At 40.4% G+C, this 17,892-nt stretch overlaps 1 protein-coding gene across 2 annotated transcripts in view; it reads right to left on the reverse strand.

Annotated features, from left to right (window-relative positions):
- The window catches only part of mtrr (5-methyltetrahydrofolate-homocysteine methyltransferase reductase), a 144,508-nt gene that overhangs the window by 44,485 nt on the left and 82,131 nt on the right, over window positions 1–17,892 (reverse strand). For both annotated transcript variants that reach the window (XM_028803413.2, XM_028803415.2), the window contains exons 10-11: window positions 17,429–17,471; window positions 7,257–7,452 (exon numbers count right to left, since the gene is read on the reverse strand). In XM_028803413.2, the coding sequence (XP_028659246.2) occupies window positions 7,257–7,452; window positions 17,429–17,471 (239 nt within the window). The remainder of the gene's footprint in view (window positions 1–7,256; window positions 7,453–17,428; window positions 17,472–17,892) is intronic.

Here is a 17,892-nt window from a genome sequence, read left to right on the forward strand (position 1 = left end):
AATATGCAAGACCCATTCAGTTGAGCAGATAACAAATTCACACTGCAGCATTTCTCATCACTAAGGTGCAGATTACAACTTGCAAGAGGAGAAACACAAGCCGTGTCTTTTATTCTCTTACTTACTAGTTAATTTTAGAAAAATGCAGGGAAAATACAAGAATAGCATGCTAAAAAGAAGAAAATATGCCCTTGAATATGTGATATCTGAGTAGGCATGTACAAAAGTCACTAAATACAGTACAATCAACAGATATACTGACAGATATAAGGAGATATACAGTATAGACACTGTATGATTGATAGACATTGTCACGCACAAGCGTTTAGGGAGCAGCTTAAGGACCCGACGAGCATTGTGAAACCGCACGTCAGGGGACGATGGCAGCGTACTAACCACTCTCTCTTTGTTTCAACAGGAAAGACGAGAAAATGCCACCGTGAATACACCTGAAAACCCTAGCCAGCAGGCCAAGCCACTTCCAGGTTCCTTTCTTTCCTCTGGTCCCCCAATGATGATGTCACTACATCCCATCTTCCTCAGCGAGTCCTTTCCCAGCATTCCCCTTCCATTTCCGTCCCTACACCATAAAATGTCCGCTGACCAATTTACCATTGTCTGTACTTGAACTATCATGTCTGACCAGTACAGGCAGTCCTTGGGTTACATACGAGATAGGGACTGTAGGTTTGTTCATAAGTTGAATTTGTATGCAAGTCGGAACAGGTACATTATTTTAATAAATGCTATTGTTGACTGACTGTACCCAAGTGCTCCGCCAATGAATGATGGGAGTTTCACCTCTGTCTGACCTTTTTATTATTTCTACTTTATTTTCCATGATGATGGTTTTTCTCTTCATTACTGTATCACCAGCACTTGCATCAGATTTGTGTTTCAGAGACATTCTTGAAGGGTGAAGACAAAAGCTTAAGATGAGCTCTTCTGCACAGCACTGTACATGCTATCACAGCAGGATGGCACCCTTCGTCATCACCTCTGGTGTACTGACAAGAGACGACTTCCTGCTATGTGTGAAAAAGTACAAGCAGGCTTGCTATTAAGAATGAATGGGGCGTCGAGGGACGGTTCATCACTCGCCCACCACACAGTCACCTCCACTACAGAATGCTGCCTGCAGCGTCCATCCACCTAGAACGAAAACGGTGCAGCCAAAGGTGGGTAGTGAATCGCCCACCACTGCCCCCATTGAACAGGCAGCCACCCGATGCACACTACAATGCTACCCCCCCACCGCCCCATTCATCCTCAGTGGTCTCCGTTCAGCCACAACCGGCGGGCACCCTTTGCAGCATTACCAGCCACCCACCGAGAACGAACGGGGCAGCCGTGTGTGATGAGCGGGCAGTGAAACGCCCCCCTCCGCTCCATCCAGCCTGTGTCCAGTCAGAAGCAGTGGCTGCGGCGTCGCAGTGGGCAGGCAGCGAACCCTCCCATCAATCCTCCGTTCCGCACACAAGCGATAGCTGTGGCCCCGGTGACTATGGACCACGGGTCACCGCTTGTCGCTGGGAGCCGCCAGAGGGACACTACACTGCTTGCAGCATCCCCAGGCTGAAGATGACGGAGCGGCAGTTTCTGAAGCACATGTGTCGCAGCTGCGGCCTCGTTCGTATGTCGCAGGTCAGATGTCCGTAACCTGGGGAGTACCTCTACTTGCAAACGCCAATTCTTCAGTATACGGGGACGGATTCCCCAACTCTTAAACGTGGTTGTTTGTGCTTTCTTTACAACATATACAGTATGAAAGATTGGCAGATAAAAATAGAGAGAAACTATACATGCAGTAACTGAATGAATGAATAAATGAATGCCTTTTATTGTCACTATGCACATGTACATAATTGAAATAAATGTGTATTGACAGTAAAAATGATGATATTATAAAAAAAGTAATATATGCATACAAATCCTTAAGGCAGATATGCCTTCATGTACATCAAATTTAAACAAATAAAACTCTTGCAATGCTGAAACTACTCCCTTTGTTTAAGATTTGATGCAAACAAGATGCTCAAGAATGGCTGGCACATGTAATGAAAGCTCAAGAAGTAAACTCAGATTTCTAATTTGGCCCCCTTCCTGCAAATGTTCATTAGTTTAAAAAAAATAGAATAAAATAACAACTTTAAATAAAATTCTCGTCCTGTTCTGTATTGACTATAATAAAGGCTATATGCATATGCTTCATTTGTTGAAGAAAAAGAAAAAAAAAGTTAGAAAATGTATACATGGCCCAATATTTAGGTGTGTTCAGGGGCTATTCAGGCACTGTAGCCGTCATTGGACTGAGTTCAATAGGTTGGTTCTAGAGCCTTCTCAATCCATTTCAGGGTTGCAGGGCCAAAGGCTACCATACCAGGATTGGGTAAAAGGCTAAAAACAGGACTGGATAGCACTCTGGCCCACCACAGGGACCACTCTCAATTACCCACACACAAAAACATATTGTACTCCTACACAGTGACAATTTTCAGTTGCCAATTAACCTAACCTAAATTAAAAAAAATATATATTGTAATAAATTCTTCTTTTGCTTGAGCATTTCCGGCCATTGTAATTTCCAGGAAATAAGACTTTCAAAGCTATTCAGTTGTGACAAATGTTAGTGAATAGTAAAAGTGAAAGGCAAACTTTATTACAGTGACTGACCATTATGGACAGCAGGAGAAAATGGCACTCTGATGATAAATTATAGGGTGACCACATTTTCAAAGTTCCAAACCTGGGGCCTCATGTATAAACGGTACGTACGCACAAAAAATGTTGTGTACAAACGTTTTCACGTTCAAATCGCGATGTAGAAAACCTAAACTTGGCGTAAGCCGCGCACATTTCCACGGTAGCTCATACCCTGGTGTATCCATATCCCTGACACGGCTTTATAAATACACTGAAATTAACCACATATTGTTTATTAGTTTAATGCATCTGATTGTAATTAACCTGTAACAATATAATGGTCCACAGAATGGTCAAACTATTCTAAATACAATAGCTGCTTCAGCATTATTACTCTCACTGCACCTTCTTCTCCTTTCTGCTGCTCCCGTTGGGGGTTGCCACAGTGGATCATCTTTTTCCATATTACTCTCACTGAACCACTCAGAGGATTTATATCACATATCTGAGTGGGGAATCACAGCTGTACAGCTTATATCACGTATCTGAGTGGGGAATCACAGCTGTACAGCAGCTGATCGGAAAGAGAATTATCGGTATACAGCATCAAGCACATGCTGCCTCAGCCATGCTGTCTATTGCACTTCTTTCATATGGCAAACACTTCAAAGCCTTTCCTGTACTGAACTCGCTGTTCAGAAACAATTTCATCCCAAGAACTCTAAACGCACTCATCAGTTCATCAAGTGCTCCTTGTAGAACTGTTTGTACTTATAAGTACAATCACCTCACTGTAAACTTGCGATAGTTATAATAATGCACAACCTGAGCCACTTTATAAAGCGCGTGTTTACATATGATATCATTTTTAAGATGAAATGCAGCAAAATATGTTTATTATATTATACAGACAAAAGTTTAACTTAATTTAAATAATCTATATTGTTAATAAATAAACATGTGAGGACACAGTGTTGCAGCGCTAGCAAGGAACTGGCACTCCGTTTACAGATTACAGCGCGAGGCAGGAACATTCTTGCTGGGACTGGCGCGACACTGTATGGATAGAATAATTTAACATGTACTATGAAGATATTTCATTGTTCCTTAAAAGTTTTGAAGAATCGGCATTCTAAGCTTACAGATGGCTTAACGTCTATTACAGAGCTGGTTGTGTGACGATTGGGTATTTGGAGAAAGAAAAGTAAGGACAGGAATTGGGGGTTAATACGTTTGAAAGAGACAGTACTGCTGCAATAAATTATTTCATCGAAGGTCGCACATGGTGCAGCAAGCATCCTGCGTGAGGCATGAACAATCACTGCACCACCATCTTCCCATGTTTAATAACATGCTTTAACTCCTATCATCATGAAAATGATATCAAGTATACATCTCAGTATTTTAATTATTCAGAGAGCTGTAATATCTCGAATGTAATGGACTCTGTGTCCTGTTGGAGAAAGAAAGCCGGTTTAAGAAGCACATAGTGATTCACACACATAGAGCACATAGAAGATCAAATACAAAACAAAGCATGTAACGTGCTACTTTAGTTACGATGGGATTTGAGAAACTAGTAAATTGAACGATTTTAAGATGAAGTTTATGCTGTTCTACTTTAATGACAAAAACTATGTGATTAAATTGGAAATTTAGAGATTAAAGTTGACATTTTGTGCTTTTTTCCTCCTCAATGTGTGCCTATTTTTTTTTTCCTCTGTACCCTAATAAGCTTTCATATAACACTCAGACAGTGGGCTACAACTTGCCTTTTCATGGCGGACTTTGATATCTGACAACTTCTTTTTTATTTCGGGCACTGTGCAACTTTGTGAACTTGAGCTGTCGAGTTGCTCCAACACTCTGTCACTCGATCAACTTCCTTTTGTTGTTTATACCACTGTTTAAACCAACAAACAGTACGTTTTCCTTGCCTCCACTTGGTATTCACTGAACTTCTTCTATATCCCCCTGTGCTTTTGCCATTGCCTTTTCACAGAAAGCTGAGCTTAAGGGCTATTTATATTGATTTGCATATTCAAAGAGGTGTAATTCTGGGAGGAGACGGGCGGGACAGCAGGCACGTGCACGTGTGTTACTTTTCACGCTGACTGGGATTTATGTAGCGGAAGAACGTGGAAGCTGGTGTTCACAGAGATTTATGCATCTGGATTTTTTTATGCGCAAGCACATTTCCTCTTTTGTCTGTACGCCATGTTATAGTGTGAATTCTTTGCATGGCGTTATGCATGAGGCCCATATAAAGCCTCATTTGTTTAATGTCTGCTTTATCTCCTCGTCATTAGAGAGGGATCAGAGCATGGGCAAAAAATATAAAAAAAACAAAAAAAACAAAGACACACTGTGCTTGAAGTGGAAACAAAAAAAAAGTTAGCATATTGTACATTTTTATGTTGCTGATTAAATTTAACACAAGTTCCAAATCAACTGTGGTTCTCCTTGGAAAATATGTGTTGTAAATGTATAATGATGATGTTTGCTGTAACTGAAAAACTTTATTTAATGGGTAGTCTGTTAAAAAGGGAACATTTCAATATTTTTCAGTTATTTATTGGGATGCATAGTGTGAAATTGAATCATTATAATCTGCAGTTAACTGATAATTCTATGAAATTGTATTTCTGTTGTTATTTCATTGATATTCACCAATTTCACAATAAAATTTAAGAAAATATCTGCAAATTGAATGGAAATATTTAATGATGGAATTCCATTCTGTACAAATGGCATTTAAAAATAGAAGTTAGGTTTATACATTTTACACCACTGAACTGATTACATCACATTAAGAACATGCTGCACAAAACCGGCCAAAAAAGTTACTAAAACTTCAGAATTTATGAAAATGTAGAGTAACTCAACATTTCAACATTGCAAAAGGATCCCAAATTGGCATACCCCCAAAGTGGAAGCTGATACACAAATGACAGAATTTAACATAAAGGGTCTGAATAATACAGCAGATGGCATCATCCTCTTAAATGAGCAAATACAATTATATTTATGCATTTGGCTCTTAATTATAAAAATCTTACAGCAAAATTATCTTTTTTTAAAATGTTTCATGTTATGTTGTGATCTTGTCTTCAGTTCTTTTAAGTTGAACGGTCATCAATGCTATTTAAATAAGGGCAGATGTCAGAAAAAGTAATCATTCCTTAGGATTTGAAAGAAAAAAAAATATCTTGGATGCTAAACTATTCCTACAATACACAGACTGCAAGTATTATGTTTGTTGGCTGAAATAGCAAATGCAAATGAGTGCTGGACTAAACAAAAAAGTCCAAATTAAATAAGCATTGCTCAATCCAAGTTTAGTTAATGAGGCTGGCCAAAGGATAAAAACATAATAAATACACTTCACAAATATTTCAGCTTATATAACATTCATTGCTACACAATAATTTACTCATAGGTAGAGACAACTGTCACTCCTGTAAACACATTAGCCCTTTTCACACATATGACTGGGAAAATTCTAAATTTAACTTTTCTTAGAATTTACAAGAATTCAAACATTTTACTCAGCTTCCCTGTCAACAGCAGCCACACATGTGTTACTAAAGGGTGTTCAAGAAAGCAACTGATTATACATGCAATCAGTCAGTCAGTCATTGTCCAACCCGCTATATCCTAACACAGGTTCACGGGGGTCCCCATCCATCCATTTTCTGACCTGCTGAAGCCGTTCACAGGGTTTGCTCGAGCCAATCCCAGCCAACACAGGGAGCAAGGCAGGAACAAATCCTGGGCAGGGCGCCAGCCCACCGGAGACACATGCAATCACCTAATTCTTATTTTTCAAACATCACTGTATTCCGTGGAAATTCATTATGAACTCAAGCTGGCAAATGGAGAATCATTGTTTGGGAAAAAATAAAATCAATATAACTACAATACTTTTACATCATCAAAAGTTCACAGCAGCCTCTAAAATTCTTAAGAACTACTTGACTGATCATGCCAGTCCTCTAAACCATTGTTTTCAAATTACCAGTGAAAAGAATACTTTGCTGGTTTGTGAAAAATCAATGAAATTATTTTTTGCCAGTGTGAACACTTTTCACATAACATTTCAAAAAAATGTTGTGCCCGGATGCTTGAAACTGCTTTTGGAAACACCCAATCCCAGCACCCTCTTAGCCTCTGATCCTATGTTATAAAATCGTGATGCTCGATACTCCAACTGGGACCCCTCTGCTATCTGATCTAATGGTATAAACTGCTGGATGTTCAAAACTTGGAGGACCCATTCCTCTGATGTAATGTTAGAAAATCTAGATGGTGCATTAGCTACTATATTTAGAAAGCATACTTAAAAAGAGTACCAACACATATATCTTGCCATTTCAAGCATTGGTTGAACACATTATAAGTTTTTATTATTTTGCAACTCCCTGGTCCACAAAGATATTCTCAGTCAGCTGGTCAACAAGTTAAAAGATTGAAAACTGCTGATATAAACAATACAACTCATTTCAGTGATACACAACACTATACAATTCTTGATGAAATATACCAGTTATGTTAACATATTTTAGTAACATTTCATTCACACCTTCAACTGATATGTTTTTAGTCTGACATACCTTGGGAAGTACAATGCTAGCATCCTGTGCTACTGGCAACATCATCTGTCCTCCACTGTGCTGAAGAATTGGCAATACCAAATTAGACAGCCAACCTGTGCACACTCCTTTTCTTGGAACAGGGCGCTCAGGACAAAGTGGAAATTCCACTATGTTAAATACAATATGAACTCTTCCGGGGTTAGAGTAACTTGAACTGCAGTAGAAGAAAACAAAATACAAAAATGTTGTCTCCCATGGTATGTTTTTTTAAAATCAGAAATAAAAAATGCCAATAACAAATGTATGAATAAGTAAATAAATAAATTGAAAGATAGTATGATGTTAAAAACTACATTAGATTTAGAATTCAGCGTTGGAGAAAGTGCTATGCTCTTTTTAATTCACAATCACATGATGATTCTTTTTCTATATAGTTGAGATAAAGAGGAAAAATCAAAACACTACAATTGACAAAATGTACTGTTGCAATACAGTGATCCCTTGCTATATCGCGCTTCGCCTTTCGCGGCTTCACTCCATCGCGGATTTTATATGTAAGCATATTTAAATATATATCGCGGATTTTTCGCTGCTTCGCAGGTTTCTGCGGACAATGGGTCTTTTTACTTCTGGTACTTGCTTCCTCAGTTGGTTTGCCCAGTTGATTTCATACAAGGGACGCTATTGGCAGATGGCTGAGAAGCTACCCAACTTACTTTCTCTCTCTCTCTCTCTCTCTCTCTCTCTTGCGCTGACGTAGGGGGGTGTGAGCAGGGGGGCTGTTCGCACACCTAGACGATAGGGACGTTCCTACCTTCTGTGTGCAGCTGCTTCCTGAAGGACATGCTGCACGGTGCTTCGCATACTTAAAAGCTCAAAGGGCACGTATTGATTTTTCACTCTTTGTTTTTCTCTCTCTCTCTCTCTTTCTCTCTCTCCCTGCTCCTGACGGAGGTGGTGTGAGCTGCCGCCTTCAACAGCTTTGTGCCGCGGTGCTTCACATACTTAAAAGCCAAACAGCCCTATTGATTTGTTTGCTTTTCTCTATCTCTCTGACATCTGCTCCTGACGCGCACTCCTTTGAAGAGGAAGATATGTTTGCATTCTTTTAATTGTGAGACGGAACTATCATCTCTGTCTTGTCATGGAGCACAGTTTAAACTTTTGAAAAAGAGACAAATGTTTGTTTGCAGTGTTTGAATAACGTTCCTGTCTCACTACAACCTCCTGTGTTTCTGCGCAAATCTGTGACCCAAGCATAACAATATAAAAATAACCATATAAACATATGGTTTCTACTTCGCGGATTTTCTTATTTTGCGGGTGGCTCTGGAACGCAACCCCCGCGATGGACGAGGGATTACTGTATATCTGAGAAACTTAGCAGGTGTCTGGAATTTTTGTTGTCATCCATGGAAACTAAAAGCAATGCATTTTACTGGTACAAGTACCTGCACAGAAAAAAGCACTGCATCTGCATTCTCACAGATGGGTGCATTGTAAACATTGGAACTGGGGCAGAGATTCTAACTAAAAATGTTCTGTCCACACTTAAAATTAAGCATCTGGTTCAGTTTGGTTTCCACAATATTGTAGGAAAGGAAAAGCTGGACATGAAATATTCAATTTCCAAATATTGTTATAATTTAAAATTTTTTCAAATATTGTTATAATTTTAAAAAGTATTCCGAAATAAAAAAAAAAAAAATCAAAAGAGCATTTTTCACTTCAGTATCTTCCTATATATATATATATATATATATATATATATATACACACATATACACTAGCCATGTGCGCCCAACTACGTTGCACGTGTTAAAGGTGTCTGTGAAGGGCTCCCTGTTTAAACGCGGCTGCCAGTCGTGAACTGGGCCCTTCGTCACACAGCATTATGATTTTTTATGAGGGAAACAAAATTACAAAACAAAACCCTTGGACATTGATTTGATAGGAGCGGCCTACTCGGAATCACTGTCCGAATAGTAATTATGTGGTGGTGTAGGAGCATTTCTGCTTCTCTCCGTTCACAGTCCGCCTCGTTTTCACGACGCTGTCGTTTCCTCTCACGATCTCTTCTCAACCTTTCTCCAATCTCGCAGGTTGCTTTGTGGCAATCCAAAGAGTAAGGCAATATACACGGAGCAATGGTTATAAAAGGGGGACACATAGGTATCCAGGCTCTTTAAAGCACAAATAGGGATCACTCTACTGACATGTGAGCAAGCCAGAGTACAACTGTGAGACGCGCAGCACTCGCCGGCTACAACGTAACAATAAAAATTTCCGGAACGTGCTGTTACGTTGTCATTCATTTTACCCACTGTCTTTCTTTCATTCATATGTTACGTAGGCACGTACCTTTCATCTTCGGCAATCTCATTCTCTAACCAGGCCTCAGGAGCTATTCAGCGTAACACTGTCCACCACCCCTTTCGTTATTCCGGCACATTGTTGACATCCGTTAGTAACAACAACGTACTAAACTGGAAGGTGGTCTACGCATGCGTGGAATTCACGGACAAACAAAGATCAAGATCCAAATGAAGATTATATATAAAGATTAGTTAATTTAAAGCACAACAATTTGTTTAGTTTGAGTGTCTGTGTTTTGAGGTGTGACTGGAGTACTACAGTCTTGAGTAGTATAAGCCTGGAGGCGATTCTTCATGCAATGCCTATGTTTTAGCTGTCTCTCTACTACCATCTAGTGCTTCTTCTTCTAATTCATTCGCGGACAAACAAAGATCAAGATCCAAATGAAGATTATAGATATATATTATATATTGTGGTACCCGGCGGGGGTTCATGCCCGGCCGGGATGCCCAGGAGGACCGGAGGAGGGCTTGTGCCTCCTCCAGAACACGAGGGGGTGTCCTCCCTGGTTGCTGTGGGGGCCACGGGTACAGAGCTTGGAAGCTCAACCCTGTAAGGGCCCGTGGTCACCGCCAGGGGGCGCCCCGATGCCTTGGGAGCCCTGGACCTCAGTACTTCCGCCACACCCGGAAGTGCTGGGGGGAAGAGTATTGGGGACACCCGGAGGACTTCCGGATACACCGACAGAGCTTCCGCCACACAGGGGTGTGTCTACAGAAGCCCTTAGGATGCACCTGGAGTCCATCCGGGGTGTATAAAAGGGGTCGCCTCCCTCCAGTCAGGGGCAAGAGTCGGGTGGAAGAGGACGAAGCTTGGTGGAGAGGAGTGGAGGCGGACCAGAGACTTGGAGAAGGCATTGTGTTGTGGCCAGGACTTAAGGGGTGATTGGTGTTGCGGCATTGGGAATGTGCACTTCAATGGATGTAAATAGTGTAAATAAACGTGTGTGGTGAAACCATCTTGTCTACCTGTCTGTGTCCGGGCTGTACCCCACAATATATATATATTTTTTTTTAATTCCAATGCCTGTGTCTGCCTGTCTGTCTGCTTTCATGACAGAACTACTTAATGGATTTAGATCAGGTTTTTCTATAATTTGCTTGAATATTCCGGTTGATTTTGCGACTTCTCTCATTGCACTATGCATCACAGTTCACTTGCGGTACTGATTTATTTGTGTGAAGCCGAGAAACACAGCTGGCCGAGGAGAGGGGGGCAGGGCCCTCCTCAATCATGCACCACCCTCGGGGCGTAACCTGACCTCCGCTTAGCTAGCGAATAAGAGAACTACTTAACAGATTTAGATTGGGTTTTTTCTATAATTCTGTATATAATTCTTTTTGATTTTGCGACTTCCCTCAATGCACTAAGAATCATAGTTCGCTTGCAGGAGAGATATATTCGCTCTAATCCGAGACATAGGCTGCAGGCCAAGGAGAGGGGGAAGCACGACGTGAGGATTGGGGAGCTGGGCAGGGCCCTCCTCACTGTGCTGTTTCACTAATACGCGGACAGAGCCGCAGGGGACGGTTTTGTATATAAGAAACTTTTGGCTAAAGTTTTAAAATACATCCTACTTCTCAACTGGCCAACATTTATCTTCACAATATTTAAAGCTATAAAAGCAAAATAACACAAAGTTAATAATTCTCCAGAGCAAAAGAAGCACCATACAATGTATGTGTTATATACCATAATTGAAGATTCCTAATGGAGTGTGCATCTTTTTGTAATTGTTAAAGTAACTTTTATTTGGATTGATTTGAGTCAGGCGGCACGGTGGGGCAGTGGGTAGCGCTGCTGCCTCGCAGTTGGGAGACCTGGGGACCTGGGTTCGCTTCCCGGGTCCTCCCTGCGTGGAGCTTGCATGTTCTCCCCGTGTCTGCGTGGGCTTCCTCCGGGCGCTCCGGTTTCCTCCCACAGTCCAAAGACATGCTGATTAGGTGGATTGGCGATTCTAAATTGGCCCTAGGGTGTGCTGGGTGTGTTTGTGTGTGTCCTGCGGTGGGTTGGCACCCTGCCCGGGATTGGTTCCTGCCTTGTGCCCTGTGTTGGTTGGGATTGGCTCCAGCAGACCCCCATGACCCTGTGTTCGGATTCAGCGGGTTGGAAAATGGATGGATGGATGGATGGATGGATGGATTTGAGTCAAGGTGTCCTCTAATTAGATGCTGCATTTTGACTCTAGTTAAAGGACATGAATTTTATATCACCCAAAAATAGATTCATAAATTGCAATATATTAAAGAACTAAACTGGAGCACATAATATATTAAGTAACTATTTCTATATATTGAATAGCAGGGTGCTTGGCATTTTCCAACACTACTACAGTATATGCAATTACCACATCAAGACAATGCAGAGGGCTTACTGGGGAACTACTCCAAATTTTACAAAAGTCATATTATCTTGCACACCAAACGTTTCTTTCTCACTTTCTAAAAAGAAATACAAGTCATAATAAACAAAGTGCAAGCAGTGGTAAACCAAAATCAGAAAACACTATATAAAAGTACTTTCTTGCAGTTTTTAATAATATTAAGGATATAAACACAAAAAAAAAAAAAAAAGCACACATGCCCTAACAGAGGGCAAACTGCAGACATTTGGTTTGGAATGTCAAAGAGGGGGCTACTTTTTGCTACATGTTCTGCTCAGATGTGTTATGATGAACTGCAAATTAACTGTGGAATTTTACTCCCAGATGTTTTATATAGAGCAGCACAATGAGATCATGTGAATGGCACAGTGAATTGCTGCGTTATATTCTGATACTTACACCTTCTTATGCAAGTCTTATTTTTCTTTTGTGTCTGTGACAAGAAGTTGATCATCAGATTAGTTCACCCATTAGCTGTGCGTAACATCACAGGGCCCAGAAACCCCAACCGATGCATGTGTCATAAAGGACGGACTGCTAGAGGGTGAGACAGAGAGAACCATCAACCTGGACAAAGACGACACCTTTCATGCATCAGTCTGACATCTAAGTAAAGATAAGCTGCCTGAAAAATAATCTCTCTCTCTCTCTTCTTTTCCTGCTATACAACACAGGAATTTCCTTAGACAATACTTTCCATAAATATAAGAAGGGTGAATTTTCTTGACTTTGGAACAAGGGTGTATTTTTATTAGGACTTTATATACAAACATTGGTATTTATTTATGTATATTTTAATCATTTATTTAATTTCTACAGTTATTCATTCTATTTTAATAAATATTGATTTTTAAATTTTATACATTGTCTGCACATCTCAATATGGTAATTGAGGTATGTACAAGGTACCTGTGGGTAGATAGCCACATCCACAGGGTTAGCAACTGGGAAGGGACAACAGCAATAATGAGTAGCAGAGTAAGGAGTAATGCACCATTTATAAGTGGCAACAACCAAGACGTATCAGCTTCTATTGACTAGGACATGACCAGACCAGTATCCCTGGGTTTCTCAAGATAAATATTTTCAGTACCTAAGGTAAATACTGAGGTGCGATAGGCTGTGAAGGCATCACTCAAACAGTGCACAAGTGAGATTATGATTAGATTCTATGGGTATGTGTACACACTTAGGGCATACAGCCCATAATGAACTTGGCGAGTCCTACTCACCCCACAATAAAACAGCTGATTACTGCCACACCTGTTTCAATCAAGAAATCACTTAAATAGGAGCTGCCTGACACAGAGAAGTAGACCAAAAGCACCTCAAAAGCTAGACATCATGCCAAGATCCAAAGAAATTCAGGAACAAATGAGAACAGAAGTAATTGAGATCTATCAGTCTGGTAAAGGTTATAAAGCCATTTCTAAAGCTTTGGGACTCCAGCGAACCACAGTGAGAGCCATTATCCACAAATGGCAAAAACATGGAACAGTGGTGAACCTTCCCAGGAGTGGCCGGCCGACCAAAATTACCCCAAGAGCGCAGAGACGACTCATCCGAGAGGTCACAAAAGACCCCAGGACAACGTCTAAAGAACTGCAGGCCTCACTTGCCTCAATTAAGGTCAGTGTTCACGACTCCACCATAAGAAAGAGACTGGGCAAAAACGGCCTGCATGGCAGATTTCCAAGACGCAAACCACTGTTAAGCAAAAAGAACATTAGGGCTCGTCTCAATTTTGCTAAGAAACATCTCAATGATTGCCAAGACTTTTGGGAAAATACCTTGTGGACTGATGAGTCAAAAGTTGAACTTTTTGGAAGGCAAATGTCCCGTTACATCTGGCGTAAAAGGAACACAGCATTTCAGAAAAAGAACATCATACCAACAGTAAAATATGGTGGTGGTAGTGTGATGGTCTGGGGTTGTTTTGCTGCTTCAGGACCTGGAAGGCTTGCTGTGATAGATGGAACCATGAATTCTACTGTCTACCAAAAAATCCTGAAGGAGAATGTCCGGCCATCTGTTCGTCAACTCAAGCTGAAGCGATCTTGGGTGCTGCAACAGGACAATGACCCAAAACACTCCAGCAAATCCACCTCTGAATGGCTGAAGAAAAACAAAATGAAGACTTTGGAGTGGCCTAGTCAAAGTCCTGACCTGAATCCAATTGAGATGCTATGGCATGACCTTAAAAAGGCGGTTCATGCTAGAAAACCCTCAAATAAAGCTGAATTACAACAATTTTGCAAAGATGAGTGGGCCAAAATTCCTCCAGAGCGCTGTAAAAGACTCATTGCAAGTTATCGCAAACGCTTGATTGCAGTTATTGCTGCTAAGGGTGGCCCAACCAGTTATTAGGTTCAGGGGGCAATTACTTTTTCACACAGGGCCATGTAGGTTTGGATTTTTTTTTCTCCCTAAATAATAAAAACCACCATTTACAAACTGCATTTTGACTAATGGTTAAATGTGTTTGATGATCAGAAACATTTTGTGTGACAAACATGCAAAAGAATAAGAAATCAGGAAGGGGGCAAATAGTTTTTCACACCACTGTATCTTTCCAACCTGCTTATAAAGTGCAGGCTAGCAGTCCAGCAGGATGCTATCCCTACAAGAATCAGATGTAAATCAGGAACAATATCCAGAAAGGGCACTAGTTCATTGCAGGGCAAACACACACACACACGCACACACACGCACTACCTGGTCAATTTAGTAACACTAATTTACTAATTCAAGTTAAAAACAGGCTAAAAACAGTTCACTACAGATGCTTTCTGGCATCACAGCACCATGCTCCACATACAGTGCATCCGGAAAGTATTCACAGCGCATCACTTTTTCAACATTTTGTTTTGTTACAGCCTTATTCCAAAATGGATTAAATTCATTTTTTTCCTCAGAATTATACACACAACACCCCATAATGACAACGTGAAAAAAGTTTACTTGAGATTTTTGCAAATTTATTAAAAATAAAAAAACTGAGAAAGCACATGTACAAAAGTGTTCACAGCCTTTGCCATGAAGCTCAAAATTGAGCTCAGGTGCACTCTTTTTCCCCTGATCATCCTTGAGATGTTTCTGCAGCTTCATTAGAGTCCGCCTGTGGTAAATTCAGTTGATTGGACATGATTTGGAAAGGCACACACCTGTCTATATAAGGTCCCACAGTTGACAGTTCATGTCAGAGCACAAACCAAGCATGAAGTCAAAGGAATTGTCTGTAGACCTCCGAGACAGGATTGTCTCGAGGCACAAATCTGGGGAAGGTTACAGAAAGATTTCTGCTGCTTTGAAGGTCCCAATGAGCACAGTGGCCTCCATCATCCGTAAGTGGAAGAAGTTCGAAACCACCAGGACTCTTCCTAGAGCTGGCCGGCCATCTAAACTGAGCGATCGGGGGAGAAGGGCCTTAGTCAGGGAGGTGACCAAGAACCCGATGGTCACTCTGTCAGAGTTCCAGAAGTCCTCTGTGGAGGGAGGAGAACCTTCCAGAAGGACAACCATCTCTGCAGCAATCCACCAATCAGGCCTGTATGGTAGATCAGCCAGATGGAAGCCACTCCTTAGTAAAAGGCACATGGCAGCCCGCCTGGAGTTTGCCAAAAGGCACCTGAAGGACTCTCAGATCATGAGAAAGAAAATTCTCTGGTCTGATGAGACAAAGATTGAACTCTTTGGTGTGAATGCCAGGCGTCTCGTTTGGAGGAAGCCAGGCACTGCTCATCACCAAGCCAATACCATCCCTACAGTGAAGCATGGTGGTGGCAGCATCATGCTGTGGGGATGTTTTTCAGCGGCAGGGACTGGGAGACTAGTCAGGATAAAGGAAAAGATGACTGCAGCAATGTACAGAGACATCCTGGATGAAAACCTGCTCCAGAGCGCTCTTGACCTCAGACTGGGGCGACGGTTCATCTTTTAGCAGGACAACGACCCTAAGCACACAGCCAAGATATCAAAGCAGTGGCTTCAGGACAACTCTGTGAATGTCCTTGAGTGGCCCAGCCAGAGCCCAGACTTGAATCTGATTGAACATCTCTGGAGAGATCTTAAAATGGCTGTGCACCGACGCTTCCCATCCAACCTGATGGAGCTTGAGAGGTGCTGAAAAGAGGAATGGGCGAAACTGGCCAAGGATAGGTGTGCCAAGCTTGTGGCATCATATTCAAAAAGACTTGAGGCTGGAATTGCTGCCAAAGGTGCATTAACAAAGTATTGAGCAAAGGCTGTGAATACTTATGTACATGGGATTTCTCAGTTTTTTTTATTTTTAATAAATTTGCAAAAACCAAGTAAACTTTTTATGGGGTGTTGTGTGTAGAATTCTGAGGACAAAAATGAATTTAATCCATTTTGGAATAAGGCTGTAACATAAAATGTGGAAAAAGTGATGTGCTGTGAATACTTTCTGGATGCACTGTAGAGTCTGCATGTGTTTCATAAAGATGGAAGACATGATTTCTTAAATCAAAACCTTTGCCGCTTTATATTGGACATATTTGGTAAGTTGTAAGGGTTTTCCATCACTTATGGATACAGGGTTCATTTGAGCCCCATTGTAATCTACAAGATCAAAGTATTTTTTAAGTTTATAAAGAAAAATCCTTCACTTTATAACATGGTTTTATGTGGCAAATTAATATATGTCATGATCGTGAAGAAATTACTTTGACTTAAAGGAATAGTTTGGCATTTTTCAAGACAGGATTTGGAAATGGTGGCACAATTTCACAAAAGTGGTGAACTTCCCCTTGGGATTAATAAAGTAACTATCTATCTATCTCTGGTTTCCTCAAAACTTTCTCAAACTGACAATCTAAACAAGTACCTAGCAATGAAGAAAGAATTATGAAAATGTACATCTATGTTGATAAACATAAGCATTTTCAGCCCTTCAATGTTCCAAAGTTTAACATTACTTTCTTATAGTAATAAAAACTAAATCACTAAGACTGTTTTTGTTTTCTTTTTGTTTTCTTAAAAACAATATAAATAGAAGATGTTGATTGCTGCAAATCCTTTAAAATACAGTAAAAGTCAACCTACCCAACAACAGCTGTGAATATCTTTGCACATGCAGTTGTTGTTACCACCAGCCTTTCATATATAGTTCACATCTCAATTGAGAACTAAAATATTAGACACAGTAAAGATAACAGTGTGTCAGAATCTGAAATATGTACATATATTGATGTGCTGCTCTATTATTTAGGAACTGCCATCAGTTTGTGTTTAACTTCTATGAACACAGAGCATTTAAAAGAATCGACTTTAAATCTTTCTGTAGGTAAAAAGATTCCCAAGTGTGATCTGTTTAAAGGCTTAAACTAAAAATGTTGCCGGAAGAAATTCTTAGAGCATGAATAGAACAGTAAGTTATGTAAACTTCAATAAGAAAGGTAGAGAAACATACCTGGCAGCAGAATATGACCTTGGTTGCAATTTAGGCAAATGTTCTGGAAAAAAGAATACAGATAATCACATGGTGTATTGCTTACAGTACAAACTAAATAAAAGCACTGCATTATCGTATCTAGGTAATCTTCACACATGTATTGCTGCAAATAAAAATAAATGCTTTTTGATGTTCATAACACATTCAAAAGGCAAAGCAGAAATCCATAAGTAAGTTCTGAAGCTGAGTACTGTCACCGAATAGCAATTAAAAGTCACATCATCATCCAAAAATATGACAATCAGTCAAAGGCCATCTTCATACTGAATTAAGAGGGATATTTTATTCATGATAAAAAAAAAATTAAAAAAAAAAGGGAAACGGACATAAAATGTGAATTTAACTGAATGTTCTGCCAAAGCAGCTACCTTTGATTTTTTTTTCTTCCACACAGCCACCGTAATCATGTGGTAGGAAATAAA

This window comes from Erpetoichthys calabaricus, chromosome 6, assembly GCF_900747795.2.
Source record: "Erpetoichthys calabaricus chromosome 6, fErpCal1.3, whole genome shotgun sequence".
Classification (NCBI taxonomy): domain Eukaryota; kingdom Metazoa; phylum Chordata; class Cladistia; order Polypteriformes; family Polypteridae; genus Erpetoichthys; species Erpetoichthys calabaricus.